The 17,010-nt window shown below is 44.4% G+C and overlaps 1 protein-coding gene across 1 annotated transcript; it reads right to left on the bottom strand.

Moving 5' to 3' along the window:
• Positions 1-1,866: 1,866 nt before the first annotated feature.
• Positions 1,867-16,975, bottom strand: ARL5A (ARF like GTPase 5A). Its single transcript, XM_083841160.1, has 6 exons — positions 16,695-16,975; positions 15,600-15,660; positions 12,414-12,561; positions 11,368-11,451; positions 7,919-8,070; positions 1,867-7,397 (listed from the first exon to the last, which is right to left on the bottom strand). The coding sequence occupies exons 1-6, from the start codon at positions 16,738-16,740 to the stop codon at positions 7,349-7,351; spliced, it is 540 nt and encodes a 179-aa protein (XP_083697286.1). The 5' UTR covers positions 16,741-16,975; the 3' UTR covers positions 1,867-7,348.
• Positions 16,976-17,010: the final 35 nt, after the last annotated feature.

Here is a 17,010-nt window from a genome sequence, read left to right as displayed (position 1 = left end):
GATGTTAACTGTTCTGTAGTTCTGCATCTAATTCAACATCACGCTAAAGAACTGTTACACATTCAGACAGAATAAATCAACGTATACTGTGCGGTAAGAGTAATGATCTGTAATTTTGAAAGTGGTATTAGGATCTAAAAGATACCATGCTTTAACTTAAAGACAGTTAAAGAGAACACAGCAGTCCAAGTATCCAGCACTCAAGAAAAAAAGAAAAGCCAAAAAGCAACAGAGGATTTTAAGAAATGTAATTACAGTTTCATACGATAGCCGTTAATGACTAAGACAAGGCTCATTCCGGGAGGTCTGCTCTCTGCAGGATGTTCGGTTGCTGGAGGCAGATGTAAAGTGACCAGACCTCAGCAGTAGCAAACAACTTTTTGTGCGCAGTTAACAAGAATAAAAGGTCTTTAACACTAACAACACACAGGAATGAAAACCTTCCAAAATACTTTTGTATTTTTTTTTAATGGACTAACGTGGCAATCTATAGACCGAGCACCAAGGGCATGTGGCCTTGGGGAATGAACAGGTCAGAGAAACCCTGTACTGAACGAGACGACAGTACCTTAAATAGGTTGTTTTGGTTTTTAACTTCTCCAATATGATTGGATTTAAAAGACAAGTGCAGTTTCGGAGAAGTTGAAGCAAAGCCGAGCAGTAACACAGTGAGGAGGCGGAGAAGCAGCAGGACACAGGCAGGAGCCGCGCTGAGGACCACGGGCTGGCCAGGGGCCACGAGTCACCACAAGGCAGTGGCTGCAGCAGGGCACAGCTACAGGGGGAGGCAGAAGGATCAGCAGCATTTTGCCACCCTTCTCCGCTGTAACAGAGGCATCACGCCTTTACTGCGCTCCTCAAGATTCACTTAACATGTCTACACATTACTTAAATCAACAGAAAACGTACTCTGCAAGAGTATCTTCACATGGACACAAGTACTGTGCAGTTAGAAGCAGAACAACAAGTCCCAAATTAACACCCATGGAACAAGATTGCGTTCTGTCTGCAGCGCGGAGCAGCAACATACCGCTGGTGCAGCCACATGCACATGGTTCTTTTTGCTGCTGTTGTTTTTAAGCAGCTTCAGTTTCATCTCTTTTGCTTTGTAAGCAGTTACCTGTAACCCCCCTCCGCTCACAAGGCTGCAAATACCAGTGTGTGATATGTGAAGGCGTAGGAGCAGCACACCACTGGAACTCAGTATTTTCTACAGGAGAAGAGCATTTTACCATTAAGTTCATTTTCTGTTCTACTTAAAAACAGCAGACACACGCTTACCAAAAAAACCTCCAGCAGAAACCCCACCATCACAGAACAGGGCTTTATACCCCAGTAATGCCTACGTAACCCGCTACCCTGGGTGGGAAATCAGACATTTGCTCTGAAAAAGTTTTGCTACAACACCCACAAAAGGTAGAATGCAAACAGTAAAATTCTGACAAGTGCTTTCATCTTAAAATAATCAATAATGGTAGTTACTTTAAGGACAAGCAATTCTGAAGTTACAAATAAATGTGTCCACGTGACTGTACACTGCTCACCCTCCAGCCCCCCAGCAATTCTAGACCAAACGTCTGTTTGTTTCACCTCACCAAACAAGAATGAAAAGAACTCAGTAAGTTCCCTCTAACCAACTGAAAACTGGATTTTAAAAGCCAGGAAAGACAGAAAGAGGTAAGGGGGAAACAATTCAAGGAATGTTCTGATCAAGTTTCAGAAGATGTTATGTAAGAGAATCATAACTGAACTTTATTATAATAAATAGCTTTATAAAGTTTTAGCATAGATTTAAGACACAGAAGTGTTCAAGCCAGGACAATCCAGCCCAAAAGTCCTCATATTAATTTGAAGCAATAATTTTGTGTGCTCTGGAATGAAATTTTATTGCAGTATCAGAATTAGCCATGTATTTCTGCATTTCTTTCAGAAAGAAGACAACCTTTTTAGAAAGTACAAAACACAAGCGATCAAAATAAATATGACCCTGGACACATCCTTAATATTGCATACATACAGATGTTACTTTGCATTTGTAAGAAACCCAACAGAGACAATATACTATAACACAACTACATCATTAGTATGCCAATCCGAGAAGTTTACTTCCCACTCAGAGGGGCAGAAGCTTAGTGTTGGAGGCTGGAACCGCAACCAGAGTCTGGCTGAGCTCAGGATGAGGCAGACCTGGAAGCTGAGCAGCATGGCCCGCGAGCTGGGGAGCGGGGCTGCAGGCACGGACAGTCAGGACAGCTGGGGTCACCTTCCAGACCCTCAGAACAAGCACTACATAGACACAGTGTGAACCGGCTCAGCTGCCGCTCCTCCGTTATACAGAGACGGTTCTTGAACTTATCAGCCACAGAAATGCTCAGCCTTTCCAATCTGAGGTTTGTTTTGTTTTGTTTTTCCTCTTCAAACCTCTCAGGAGGCTACATCTTTTCTTGGCCACCTCTTCTACCCACCATGAGTAGATACAGGAAATATTTAGATAAGAGCAACACTGAGCGGATGATTTACAAAGACTGATTTAGAGCCTTCTAAGTAAAGGCGGCATGTTCTGTACCAGCCAAGTCGTCCAAATTTGCAAATAAGAAAAGCTTAAAGAAAATAAACACCACCCAACTTACGCCTCGCCTCACAAGAAATCTGGCTTGAAAGGTTAAGGGGCGGTACACGGATATGACCCTGTTATGAACAAAGGCTGCTATCTGATGGGAAGAAACTTTTCAAAAAGAAGTTTCTGTACAATATAAAAATTAACCAGTAAAATCCAAGTAAGACAAGAATATAATTTCTGCTTATGATTCTAAAGAACACCATAAAAAAAAAGATCGGTGGCAACCACTTATTTCGCATTTTTCCACATTTAATATACTCATTGCAACAATTATATTCAAGTCACACTTCTATTTACAATACATGCCATGACCATATGCTTACATACGTTACTCTTAGTGCCGTTCTTCACATCATTCCTATCCCGTAATGCTCAGTGATGCACCACTTAAAGGCTCAATATTACATTTGTTTGAATTAGCCGAGAAACTACTTCTCAGACATAACTCGTCTGACAGCAGCAAAGTTAATGCTTTATTAGCCGATTAAAAAGGAACTACTTGCATGAGGATGTTTACAAGGCCAAGTATTCTTGGATTAAGTTATTTAAACACAGTCCCTTGAAAAGAATTCCAGCAAACCAATCTGCTACCAGGACAAATTTAGTATTTCCTTTCACAAAGAAAGCTAGCCACGTGAAGTCCAACAAATGGAAAAGTGCTTGGAATGTAGAGGACAGAAAGCTCCAAGAACTGAAAAATGAATTTATCACAAGCCGTGTTAAAACTGGTGAGTAGGGAGGGGAAGAATGCTCATTTACACATGCCTGTACACAGATGCTTTTATAGAAATATAGCTATTTTAGGAAAATGGAAGTTTTAGCACACAAAAAAGTGATTAGTAGGTTAGCTTTAGGCACTTGGGCTGCATAGACTGTAGTAGGTGCCTGTCAGATACGTCTAGCATTCTCTCACACACACACCCCTGGGAACATACTATTTAATGCATAGGAAAACAGCTACTAAGCCTCCCTAGAAAAAAAAGGAATATAGAAAAAAATGGGCCGAATTGATCTCTTCGTATTTTCCAAGTTGTATATCCCACCTCTTCTCACAGTTAAAAATCTGTGCAATTTTCAGATCACAGAGACAACACTGAGTACAGCTAATTTAAAAAGTTTATTATTTGCTAAACCAAAAGAAACATCTAAATATTAGATTACTGAAATATGAATTACTGGTACGGTTTTTGCTAGAAAAATGCTGTTCTGCAACATAAACTTAAATAACCGTTTTTTCAGGACACCTCCCTTTTTCTATGTAACTTCCTAAGAAAGAATTACATGAAGAATGAAGGGAAAGTAATCTTAAGCTTTTTCTCTGAAAGGCAAGACAACACACGGAGGGTAAAAACACAAAAGCAATACAACTCAAGGTCATGACTCATGTTAAGACAATCACTTCCAAACAATAACTGAGAGAAGCTATAAACAGCATCGATGCAGTTAACTTGCTTTTCTACAGGCAGAGCTGTGAAAAAGCCATGAATTGTCCTACAGGGAAACGAAAAAAGCTGTAAACAAGAAGCACATAATAAAGGGCTTACGTGAGTTCAAAAGTTTGTCTGCACTTCTCTGGTTCTGCTGCACGACTAGGTTTAAAAATATTTGTAACGTTACTTAAAAGGCAGGGTGCAAAGGAAAAGACCATCACAGCCACAACAGTGTCCTGAGGGTATATGCTTGCGTAGCCTTCTCACTACTACCTGAGCAGATACGCTTGTCGTTGTGATAAGCCTTCAGCCAGGCAGACTTTTCTACAAACACTTCCCCTGCGACACCTGGACGCAGCTATTTTGCTTTCTCCAGTCTTCGCTGCACCTTGAGCAAGATCACAGCCACAGCTTGGGGTTGTGAGAATTTGGGACAGTCACCTGTTTACAGCGAGGGGACGCACTGTTGGGCAGCTACCACAGACAAAATCCACCCTCAGAGGCTGCAAATCTAGCACGTAAAGCGAAGGCACGTCTTCCTTTGCTTCCTAAGCCCCGGCCAGGAATGCTATAGGCACGCGCTGCTTCAGCAAGCACTAGCCACCGCTGAATTCTGGCTACCGAATGGCAAATCTCCCCGTTACAACACTGTGGCGTCATGAAATAGATGGAAAAGAAGCCTGCTGGTTACTTGCGATATGACACGCTCTCGGAGTTGGGTTAAGGCTGCATTGTTTGCCATCCAACACACAGGCAACGATTTGCTTTTTGGCTTACAAGCTCGTTAGGGCACAAAGGACACCGCCTGCACAGGCAGACTTCACGTGTGCAGTTATTCCCAGCTCCCTGCTAGGGGTCTGCTGCCACTGCAGTACCTTAGAGGCCACAGAAAACATAAGTGGCCAGGATACTGAGAGGGAAAAGGACAGTCAGTGTAAGTTAAGGTGTCTCGTTGCAACATAAGCCATACCTGGAAAAAAAAAAAAACACCACCACGCTTTCATTATATGGACATAGTTGCTCCTATAAATTTAAAGTGAGGGAGTAAGCAGCAAATTCCAGCAAGAAGTGGCTATCAAAAACCTGCTCCGTGAACAGGAAGGACTCATTGTCTTAAAAACAAACAAAAAAAAACCAACACGCAACCTTTACACATTCAGGCAAGAGTGTACAGTACTTAAAAATACCAATGCAAAATATTTTAAAGGCATGAAAGGGAAGACGAGACTCAAAAACCAGACACTTAAGTTTATAAGCATGTCTGCTTTTTCTTTTTTGAGACTAGAAAATGTACAATTCCATTTTATATGCAAGAGTGCACAGTTTGATTCTTGAAGATACTATCAGATAAACGGAGAAAGTAATCTTTGCATTAAGTTGTTATTTCTTCAAACATTTATACATTTTGCAATACACCAGTTACATACCAATATCTATGTGCATGCACTCTAAATATATGCATGTACACATTAAAATGTTTAACAAAGACAGCAGGTTCCCTAGCCAATGAGCATCGTAAAGAGATACCAAAAATATATTAAAAAGTTAAATTCTTTACCTGCCTTTGTTTGTTAAATACAGACTTTTGAAATTGACTCCCTTCTTTTCCCCACAAATTCACGACATGATCCCCGGTGAAGCAGGCAAACGGGAAGGCAGGTGCGCTGACTGGATTACCCCATAACCAAGAAAAGCACCTTAGAAAGTTCACTCTAAGCTTATTCTTTCAAATGTCTTTTCCGTCCTTATCAGTTGCATGAGCTAAGAAAGGGAAGGACATTATAAACGGCGTTTTTATTTCATTTTACTACTCCCTTCAAACACACATCTCCAACATAAAAGCCCAGGATTAAGGCTACACACACCTTTACAATACTGGTAATATTTCAAACCATCCCACTGAAAAGCCTGTATCCTTTAAAATGGTAATTCTGACCGTCTGCGTGGCACAACCACCCCATCAAATACTACAGTAAGAAAAGATAATCGCATAGCGTCTGCCGCTTCTGTATAACTCACCTGGGGACCATGCAAGGGAGTTATATTTTCGGGAAGTACTGCCCTGGAACTTCTGTGGGAACATGATCAAGGGGTCACTTACGGCTTTTCAAGTAGTGTAGTCTACTTTGTTCCCCTTCCCCACCCCAGTTCCAACCATTGCATATAGGTATATATACATTTGATGCTATCAAAGAGAAGTGCGCCTCTTCCTCTGAAAAACGCTTCCTGCAGAGAGTATGACTAGTTTTCTAAGATTCCAGTGGGACTTTTAAACATACTTTTGTCTCTCTTCTTTGGTTAAGGAGGAAAAAAAAAAAAAAAGGTGACATTTTTCCCTTTAGGAGAGTTAAAGGTACTTCCACGAGACTTGAGTCACAAACGAACATGTGCTGCAAAAAAAGAAAAGCAGTAGCATAGGACAGCATGACATGCACTTTTTGGAATCATCTAATCCAATGACGACTACATTAAAAAAATTTGTTTTGTTTTAAACTCTTTGGCAAATTTTTACTGTTTGCCGATACTGTAATTTGAAGTTGAACCCATATGCCCCAACCCATTATGAAAAATCTAACTAAAAATCACGTGAGAAAGAAGCAACTGTCCTACGAGAGAACTTGCTTTATAAAGTTGTGGTGAGCCAACGGCCTGATGGACCTTACAGCCACACGGATAACAAAGAAAAAGAAGCTGTGACACGTTGGCAATGTCAAATATTAGTACTACTGTCAACATACTGATTCAGCTTTACACACTGGTCTGAACAGATTGCAATTAACCTAAAATTGAGGTATAAATATACACAAATATGTACAGTACACATACAGGAAAATATTTTTGCATTTGTAACATCAGTAACTTTAAAAATACTGGAAAGTTGATATCTATGCCATTGATTTGTTTGCTAATTTACTGGAATAATGAAGCCACATCTTCGACTAGAGAGGACTACAATGGAATAGTAAAACCCCAAAATAGAAGTTCCTTTCTCTTGCTTCATCTTCACCGCACTCAACATCAGACTGTTCTGAGTGGCTGTATCTTGAAAAGAAGGTTGATCACAGCTTTTATGTGCATCCCCGGAGGAAAACAACCAGGAAAACAAACTTGAGCCATCAACCGCATCTTTCTTTTTGCTGAATGGTCTTAATTTTTAATACGTGTGTGTATCTACGTAGAAAATAAAGTTGTAATCAGTTCATTATAAATACATCTAACCCAGTAATTCTGCCACTGTGAGGGTAATCACGGGTACAGCTTTTTTTAAGCAATGTCTGTGCAAAGGGGTCATTAAAAATCATCTGATCTTAAGTCTTGACATCATCCATTCGAGTCCTTGGCAGAGTCTGTAAACAAAAGAGATAATTTTAAAGGAATACATGCACTCCTCAGGGTAACTTCAGATGATTAATTCCATGGCACCGATTTACACAAACGGCAATTAAACTCTTCCTGAGAGCTCTGTAATTCTGACTGAAGGCATCATTTCCAGAAACAATTCACTTTTTTAGGTCTTATTATGCAATCTATGGGTGAGAGACTTCAGTTCACAGCGCTTCCAACACATACGCTGAAGTTCTCTCTAATTATGATTATTCTTAATAAACCAAGACAAATTTCAGGTTGTTCCCACCCTCACCCTCATGAGGCCCCAGTCGCTTAAAACTACACCTCTAGGAGTTGGAACTGCAGATTTGATTTGCAAGTTGGGGTTTGGGTCACTCTGATCCTAAGCCAGCAGGTTCTGAACACAAAAATTTAAGTGCAACGTTATTGCTGACAAGGGAGCAACGTGTTAAAACCAACTACCACAGTAAAAACACCAAAATCGTTCCAGACTGCCCTCCTACAGAGGAATAACTCTTACCCCTCTCCAGTTAGAGCACAGCACGCCTGAATGTGCCACTGGTGATCCTTAATTGAAGTCAGTTTCAGAAACTGAGAGATTTCAGCCACTGTCATACACTCTTTAACATCTTGCTTGTTAGCAAAGATCAGCAAACCTGCTTTTTTTAAGTCCTTGGGAGGAAGAAGAAAAAAGAAGGTAATTACAAATGTGCCCTTGGAGGCAAAAGCTACAACAGCAAACTAGTGAGTCACAAGCAAAAAAAGCTAGCCTGTAAAACACCGCAGGCTGATTAGTGTTTAACTTCAGGAAATCTTTTGATCTAGCAGACCAGATGTCCAATTTATGCCTAAAACTACCTACGCTACGTTGTTGTCCTGCAGGAGGATCGGGAGCCGGTGTCCCTGCCATGAGCACACTCGGTGCAGTTACAGCAGTGTCACCCCCCTGTTTCAGAGCCAGGCCTTCTGCTCACCCCCCCCTTGCAGCAGTACTGTTTTATTTATGGGACACTCGGCATTTGGAGGAAATCTTCACTTACGGTGCTTTAGAATCAAAGATGGCATCTAAATGAACAAGGACATTACACTAAATGTCTGTATAATGCCCCGTGCAATACTTAAGCCATCAGTACAACAATTCAGAGATCAGTGACTCTAGGGCCAAGCTTATTTTATCTCAAACTGCTTGGAATTGCGCTAGTACAGACACATACTATTAAAAACCTGTCCCTCTGAAAGCAACGAGGCCTTCCAGAAAGCCGAAACAAGACAACCACTTAAATGCCTATAAGGCACACTAGTTTTTACCAGCAATAACGTTAATTCCCAAATGACCCTCTGGTTCAGAAAGCGGCTGGAACTGACCTGGGCAAGTCAATTTTGCTTCCACAAAAATTCAGTTGAGCTAGTTAACAAAAATGATTTTTTTTTCAAAGACTGCAAGGAAAACCCATTCTAAATAGGTATCTGATTTTCATTTCAGCTTATACGTATAGTTGTTCTCTTCAAGTCTCAGAGGGTTAGGGGGAGGTTAGCAGAGTATCCCTGTCTGTTGTGAGACAGCGGGCACTTCAGCTGTTAGACGGATGCTTTCTGAGCACAGCAGCAGCCTCCCAGCACGAAGCAAGGGCACGTATACTGCTTGGAGTTTCAAACTTCCCTCATTTCAAATTCAGCTCATTCACAACTTCTGCACCCTCATTTGCAGATTACAAAACAGAAGATGCAGACTTTGTTTAGCTCCTGCAACAGACTAAGTAGTGCAGCTGAGAAATTCGAATTGTGGCAGCAGCAGACACGATGGCAACAGCCCCCCCATGGCACACGCAATGCTCCACCAGAGCCACGACAGCCACGAGCTGCAGGTCTGGGACCGTTCCTCCCTTCTGTTTTCCTAACTGGTCTTGCCCCAGCTGCTCTGTCCGGGCGGCCAAGCAGCCAGCCACACCGCACCAGAGACCTGAGCTGGTGAAACCAACGTCCCCACGCACAGCCACACAAACCACAGAGCTAGCGCAGGGGAGGGCGCTAAAAAAGAGAAGCAAAACCCAGGGCAGCAGGACCCAGGACCTTCCAGCAGCCCAGCTGCTACCAGCTCACACCAGCACCAATGAGGGACTGGCCTATCCTCTTCCCTGCTCTCCCAGCTTTCCTGGGAGACTTGTATCTTAAATCCAGTTTACTTCATTAGAACTTATTCCCTTGGGAGCATCACAAGATGTTAAGTTACAGACCTCCACATCACGTCTACGTTTTAAGAAGGTAAACATAAGGACTACGAGGTCAGAGCAAGGAATCAAGGTGCCTCTGACACGCAAGGAGAAGGAAACAGTTATGGTTTAGATTATACAGAATCTGCGTGTCAGCTGGACAGCGGTTGAGGTTTTGCAGTTCATAGTTCTGCAAAATGGTTTCTTAGTTAACTCCCACTAAAAATCACAAGGTGGTTAAAAAAAGAAAAGGAAACATTTTAGGAGGTCACCTGCTTCTGAGAAAACAGGTTACCTGTCTTCTGGCTCTCAGCAAATTCCTCCAACGCATCACTGAAGATAAACTTCAGTAGTATGGTATTTAAGTTGTGGTTAATTTCAATTAAAAAATAATCAAGACATTGAAAAATCATAGTAATCTAAAGCATTTGAAGGAAAAAAAAAAGTTTTTTTTTCTCAAAGCGAATACACAGACATATAAAAACACATCTTCAGTAAAACTCCAGCCTCTGGTCCTGCTGCACTTCACCGACAGATTACGTGCGTTCCAGTGCACTGCATTAAAGGGTTTGGGTGTTCCACACCACGCGATAGATGCTCCTTGGCTTATGTGGTAGTGGAGTATTTATAAAGCAGACACGGATGGTTCGGTTTCAGACCAACACAGGGCTCAATTTTAAAGAGGGTCTTTAAAAGTTAGCAAATCATACTCTCATTCTGTAATTCCAAGTAGGTGCAGAATGACAGCTCCTATAGCTTTCTCATGTACTTTTAAGAGTTTATTCATGCATTTTGCATTTCCACAACTATCCCAGTTACTCTTAGGTGATTATTGCGCAGGTTTCCTTAGAATTGTAACAACCGCAGCTTTCAGCCATAAGAACAGGACCACAGGTGCAGCCTAGTAACCCGTCCTTTAACTGGAGGACTTCAAGAGCTTTCAGATCAAGAAAAGGGGGAGCAAACATCTACTGCAAAACTTTCCCCTGAGCCCCAGCTCCCCCCTTCACCTTTGCTCATTTCATTTCCTCTCAGATTGGCTTTCCTCAAGTCTCCCTCTCCCTCTTCACTCTTTTCCCTACTCCTATTCCTTAGAAGACTCCTCATTTATCCCTCAAATTGGAAAAAAAAAAAAAAAAAAAAAAAAGCTGATAGAGCAGACCATGTGGGCAGTGGAGGTGTGTAGGAGGGTTTGCATTAATGAGGCAAACTTAAACTGATATTCCCTCAGAACTTCCCCAAACAAATGGTTTCATTAGCTTCCAAATGTCAAAAAGGCCACAGGCAGTCAATTTCTTCAGTTCTGTAGCTATTTGTTATAAAATATACTAGTAAGACTGTATCGGTTTCACTGTGAAAACAGAAAGCGTTGAGCAACCCTGAAGCTATCAAAAATGGTAATTAAGCTTTTGGAGGAAGTAATATTTGTAAAAAACTTATCTCATTCTTAACATGACCTCTGTGTTTTTTCAACGTACGTCCATTTACAGGGCCCAACTTCTGTTTTGCTGAAGCATTCAGAAGTTGAAAAGCTATTTTTGTGGGAGATCATTAATTTGATATTAATTTACAAATTTATTGGGAGCTTCACAAAAGATAGAACCTCCAGCAGGAACGAGATGGATCTGATAGTACTACCCACGGCTGGGAGCATGACTTAAATGGGAATTTTCACAAATCATGTGCAAGTGTTTCCTTATCCTTACCAAACCGTACCCGCAATAAGCATTAAAACAAAGCAAACACAGAGCCTACTCACCTCATGCGCTAACATTTTATAGAGTTCTTCTTTAGTCACAGAAATTCTCTCTCTGTCGGTGCTGTCCACAACGACTATTACAAACTTCAAGAAGTCAAAAGTCATTAGTCAGCACTTCAAAGAACACACTCTGTCTTCCTGGCCACGTACACAAGCACAGCACAGATTATCGTTCCCATCAGATTATGCAGACAGGCAGCTGGATTATCAGCTACGATCTTGTTCCTTACACACTTCTCCCAGCCAGAGCGTGGTTACCCACAGCACTGCTATGGTTAACAATGTATCCCACAGTTTGGACACAACGTAGCTCTGACAGCTTTTCTGACTTCCATTTTCAAGTGAAACATTTACACTGAAAGCAACTGTTTGTCTGCACTCCCAGATCTGGTTTGGTTCTTCGCTTAGCAGGCAGATCCCTCAGATAATTTGCTTCCTTAAATAGGCAAAGCGTATCAGCTTTCTCCCTTCGTTTCAAATTCTAACCTGCAAGTAGGTATTTTTAAGGGATTCTAAAACACACATAACGTTCGTGCTTCAAGAGTACACACACAGATACATGTCACAGCGCCTTACAGCGAAGCACAGGAAAACAAAGATTATAAAAATTAACCTTTAGAAAAATACCAACAAAACCACAACTGATAGCACGTCGGAAAGCTTGACTTAAAAGCATTGTTTTCATCAAGCTCAGTACACGCGCTGCAGCTTCATCACTGAAGAGTTCTGAAAACTCGGGGGTGAGCCTGGGAGCCTGCAAGACAGAGCTCCCACTTTTGGAGCAAAACTTTGGGGCTCTCAGCCTTCTGCACGAGGGGTTTCGCAGGTTTTAAAGCACCTGCTGCAGAGATGCAGCAGTCACAGCCCACAGCGAGGAGCCTGTAAACAGGGGGAGCTGCAACACCCAGTGAAACCGGGACCTGCCCCGGGGCTCAGATCCCAGCACCCCGAAGCAGCGGCAGCACCGTGCAAAGCACCTCAGGTACGCTGCAGCCCTTCACCAGCGACCGTTACGACAAACCTGGCAGCGGGGCGCTCGCTCTCACCTCGGTGTTTGTATAGTAGGTGTTCCACGAGGACCGAAGAGACTCCTGCCCTCCGATGTCCCACATCAGAAAGCGCGTGTTATTCACCACGATCTCTTCCACGTTACTGCCTATCGTAGGCGAGGTATGTACGACTTCATTCATGGAGCTGCAGGGAGAAACATCAACTCCGTGAGAAACTGCCAACGCAGAACTAGCGACTTATTGGCATTATCGAACCTATTAGGCCTCCGAAGCAACCTGCTTCTGTAAGAACTAAAGCTGACAGCTATTCCAAGGCCAAAAGCAGGTGGGCGACTTCTAGCAAACACACGTGATGCAACAAATAGGGACGAGGTGGGAAGAGAATAAAAAAAATTAAAAAGGCCTCTGTGACCTATATAACAATTAAATTGTAAAGCTGGAAGAGCATTTGTGAACAAAACTAAATACTTAAAACATAACGCTGTGGGAGTATTTGCTTCAGAAACTGTTTTAAGCAGCCAGCTCTTCTTTTTCCAGGCTGACTCTGGCACGCACGCAGCACAGGAGAGCTGTTGCTTTTCTCCAAGAATATGGTTAAACCACAAGACTTCCAAGGCTGCAGAAAAACAACAACTCTTCAGCCAGCTCCACCAAACACAGCACGCCTGGCTCTCCTCCCAGCGTCGGCCACTACAACATACTTCCTCCCTATTTCAGTTACTTTATGTCAAGCGTGCTTCTTTTCTCCAGCACAGCCCAGCGATTCTGCTTTGTGGAGATGAATGCAGACATTAAAGATGGCAACTGCATTGTTTCAGTGATGCTCAGGGCAACTTTGTCACCAAGACAACCAGCTTCACATAAATAGTGATAACTAAAGGTGTGCTCTGGATACTCCTGAAGTGCACGTTATTTAAACTCTATTGTAAGGGATGTATAAAAAAAAACCAAAACAACCTAAAAGCAGGTTTAAGGAAACGAGTCAACCATTTTCAAAGAACTTAAATATTTTTTCTTGTGATAATCATGCTACGTTTTTTCATTTTGTATGTTTGTTTTTTTTTTAACTGCTTTAGCAGAGCTTTTCATGACAGAGGCTGCAAATTGAGACTTGTACGAGTGCCGGATGATTTCTTGAAGAGGGTACAGATAACGGAGGGATAAAGGCACAGTCTAGTGTTCTGAAAAGGAATCCCAGCTACCCCGTGTCTTAGCAGCACATAACACTATCTTCTCACCACACGTGTTTGGGGGAAGCTATGATAAGGGAAAAAGAAGGATTAGAAGAAGAAAGAACCACAAAATCAAATTAAGGAAAACAATGGTGTAACAAGATGCCTGTGGCTGATTTAATATTTAAAAACCAGGTTTTAGCGGAGTTCTTTTAATGTTTGGAAAAGCCTATCATGGATCCCCTTTCCCTGGCTGAACCTGCAGCCTTTCACGCTCAAGCTGTTGGCATTTCTGTCTGCAATACGACCCGTGGATTTTCCTCCCTGCTCCCCCAGGACCAAGGTTAGCGTGGAGCTTAATGGCCTTCCTAGACGCCAGGACACAAAACCCGACTGCTAACAAGGAGAGAGGGAGATCTGAATATGAGAACGGAAAGAAATTAAGTGTCTGTGGGGCTGCCGCAGTCTGCCAGAAGAACCACCGCTGCAACAGTGCAACACCAAAGCCATGGTCAGTGCACTAACGCGCTGCTGCCTCTGCCCCGCTGCCGGGCAGAGCTGAGCGGCAGGAGCTCACGCTCAGGACACCTATCTGCCACGAAGGAACTGCACAATCTCTTCATTCAAAAATACAATATGCAAAGACTCTGTAAGGATGAAACGAGCAGGAGGAACAGGAGACTACTCATCTAGAGCGAGCTCTGTATTCCCCTTCCTCTTCAAAACAAGAGAAGGGGAAGTCCTGCTGCACTAAAAGGGTAGAAAGGAAAAGGATGCGTACAGAGATCCGCTGCACAAAAGGGAAAACACTGAGGCTGCAGAAATAAGAAAATGAAAAGAGATGAAAAGAATCATGAGACACTTGTGGAAGATGCAGAAAGACACGGGCAGCTTTAAAATACACCAAGGATGGCCCTCAGCAGCAACAGCCACTAAAATCAGTCCAAAAAATCGACTTCCTGCTATTTATTTTACATTTCTCAATCTCAGTTTGATAATGACAACCACCTTCATCTTTTCACTGTTTTTGCACAACTTGCTAGGACATAAGTGGCCGGAAATACTGCACAAGTTTCACATTCCAGAAAAGCAAAAACTGACTGTAACTTGACAAAAATACCCCAAACCCACGTCATTTAAAAGTGTATTTTAAGTTTAGGATCGGACCAGGATGACCATGTCACTTAACAGGAACTATTCCTGGCACTGAAGAGTTAGGAACACTTCCTAATAGCAGAGTACCTCGTGTGAGAATAGGCAAATCTGTTTCTATTGCAAACAGACCTTGAGCTGCCTGACGCACCTAGACGCTTTCAGTCTGCAGACAGATTTGCAGCCCTTTATCAAGCAGCAGCTGAGGACCAGCGATACGAAGCTCGGGCAAGTTTCACGCAGATCAGCAGCAAGGTGAGCGCGAGACGAACACAAGCCAATGCTACTGCTAAAGGCAGGAACTGCTTGAAAACTGCTGCAAAGCCCCTCGGTGGCTCAAAATCCAGCCTTGGGCAGGCAGCACGGGCTGCCACCTGCCACGGAGCTACACGGTCCTGCACTCTGCCAGCGCTCAGCCCGCATCCTCTGTCGCCACCGACAGAGCGCACCTCGGCAGGCAGGCCACGAGTCACGGCAGGGAGAGGTCAGGCTTCACTGCTCTGCTCCTCACGGAACAATTTGTTCAATATTTACACGCTGTGGCACGGATCAGTGTACCAGCATTGTCCTGTGGCTAACCCTAAAGATAATAATATTTTATGGAGCTGGCAAACAGCCTGCACTGTGACACCAAAGGCAGTTGTGATTAAGTGTAATAGCAATGTAATTTGATTAACAAAAGCTCTCAACGGAACCTTATTCAAACATCAGGGAAAACGCAGACCTTTCCAAAGCCTAAACACACGCTCTGACCCACTGCCACCTATACTGGTCAGTAGTTTTAAGCATAGTGCTCTCAAAGTGAAAGGAAACAGGGAAAGCAGCAAAACCTGGTCAGAACGATGTATGCAGCAGACACTTGGAAGCACACGACACATCAGCTGCAGTTCATACTTACAATTGATAAAGAATGGTCGTTTTTCCTGCATTATCCAGACCGACAATGATTACCTTGTGCTCTGAAACAAAAATATTACGAGTAAATGACACAGTTAACCTTGCTATCACAACAACAACTGTTACAGAACAAGGTTCACGTAGCATTTTAGCCTGATCTAAGCAAGCACATACTTCGGGTGCCACGTTTCACGGCCGTACCTGGAAGTCAGTTTGTCTGTGGAGACGTACAAACCGGTGTACAAGTCTGAGAAGGCATACCCTGGTCACTTTTTCCTGTCTACATACCTAAAGGAGCAATTCCTGAGAGACTGCATTCACATTTTTTCCTTTCTGAACAGCTGGAGCTTTCTTGCTGGAGTTTCTGCACACGTTTGCAGACCGTAGCAGACTGTTCTGTGTCACCTCCCTGACAGCACAGCTCCCCAGAGCACAGCTCCGGCACCCGGTAAACGCTCCTGCCCAAGGCCGTGCTATTGTTACAACCAGCAACACCTTAATCTCTCTTCAAACAGTCGCTAAAAGCACAACTCTGCCGACTGGCCCTGCAAGCAGGGCGATCCGCCTGCCTCCCACAGGCCTCCTTTCCCTTCGGCAGGTTTGGAGCCTGGAAAACAGATTTGCCTGTGAATATTTCAAGCCCTCACTCACCCGGCTTAGCTGCGGATGAGCCGCCGGGTGCTACACAGAGCCACTCCGACACAAACGCGGGTGCGTTCTGGAGCTCGGCGCCGGAATCGATGCCTGTTTCTGCCCAGCACCTTCCTCCCTGCCCGTCCCCAAATCGGACTCGGTGTCGTGAAGCACGCCCACGTTTACGATTTCCAGGAGAGGCGAGCGCTGCCTGCTGCGGGCCGTGCCCCACAGCTCCTACCTGCCCGGCAGCGCGGGCCTCGATGGGACTACTCGCCCAAGTACGGGAAGGGGGCTGCGGGGAAGGGGTTTTCTCCCCCGCAGCGGTCCCGAAGGACGACAATCCGGCATTAAAGCCTGCCCAAGCGCCAGACGGGCAGAGATCGCCCCCTTATCTCCGCCAGGCGCGGCTGCCCCGCGGGGGTGCCCCGGGACGAGCCCCAGCGCCGGTAGCGCCACTCACCCTGGTGGTTGAAGAGCCGCCAGATGCGGGTGAGCAGGATCCCCATCCTCGGCCGCTCCCCGGGGCTGGGGCTGCGGCGGGGGCCGCGGGCGGGCGGCTCAGGGCCCGGCCCGGCGCTCGGCCTGGACGGGCGGGCGGGGGCCGCGCCGGGGCTGCTCGCGCTGCGCTCTGCGGGACGGCCGCGCCCCGCGCACCGACATCGCCGCCCCCCTGCCCCCGAGCCTCCCGCGGCCCGCACCGACCGGCCCGGCCCGCACCGCGCAGAGCCCCGCCGCAACGCAGCGCGGCCACCGTAGGGCGAGGGGCGGGCGCTCTG

This window comes from Anser anser (genome assembly GCF_964211835.1).
Source record: "Anser anser genome assembly, chromosome: 6".
Lineage (NCBI taxonomy): Eukaryota > Metazoa > Chordata > Aves > Anseriformes > Anatidae > Anser > Anser anser.
The sequence above is the reverse complement of the archived record's forward strand: the minus strand, read 5'-3'. Positions and strand labels throughout refer to the sequence as shown.

Coding starts and splice junctions, on each gene's coding strand:
- ARL5A (XM_083841160.1), bottom strand. CDS start 16,740: ATGGGGATCCTGCTCACCCGCATCTGGCGGCTCTTCAACCACCAGG. Junction 8,071..11,367: donor ATAAAATGTTAGCGCATGAG/GTGAGTAGGCTC, acceptor CTTCCTCCCAAG/GACTTAAAAAAAGCAGGTTT. Junction 7,398..7,918: donor TGTGCTCTAACTGGAGAGGG/GTAAGAGTTATT, acceptor TTTTGTTTACAG/ACTCTGCCAAGGACTCGAAT.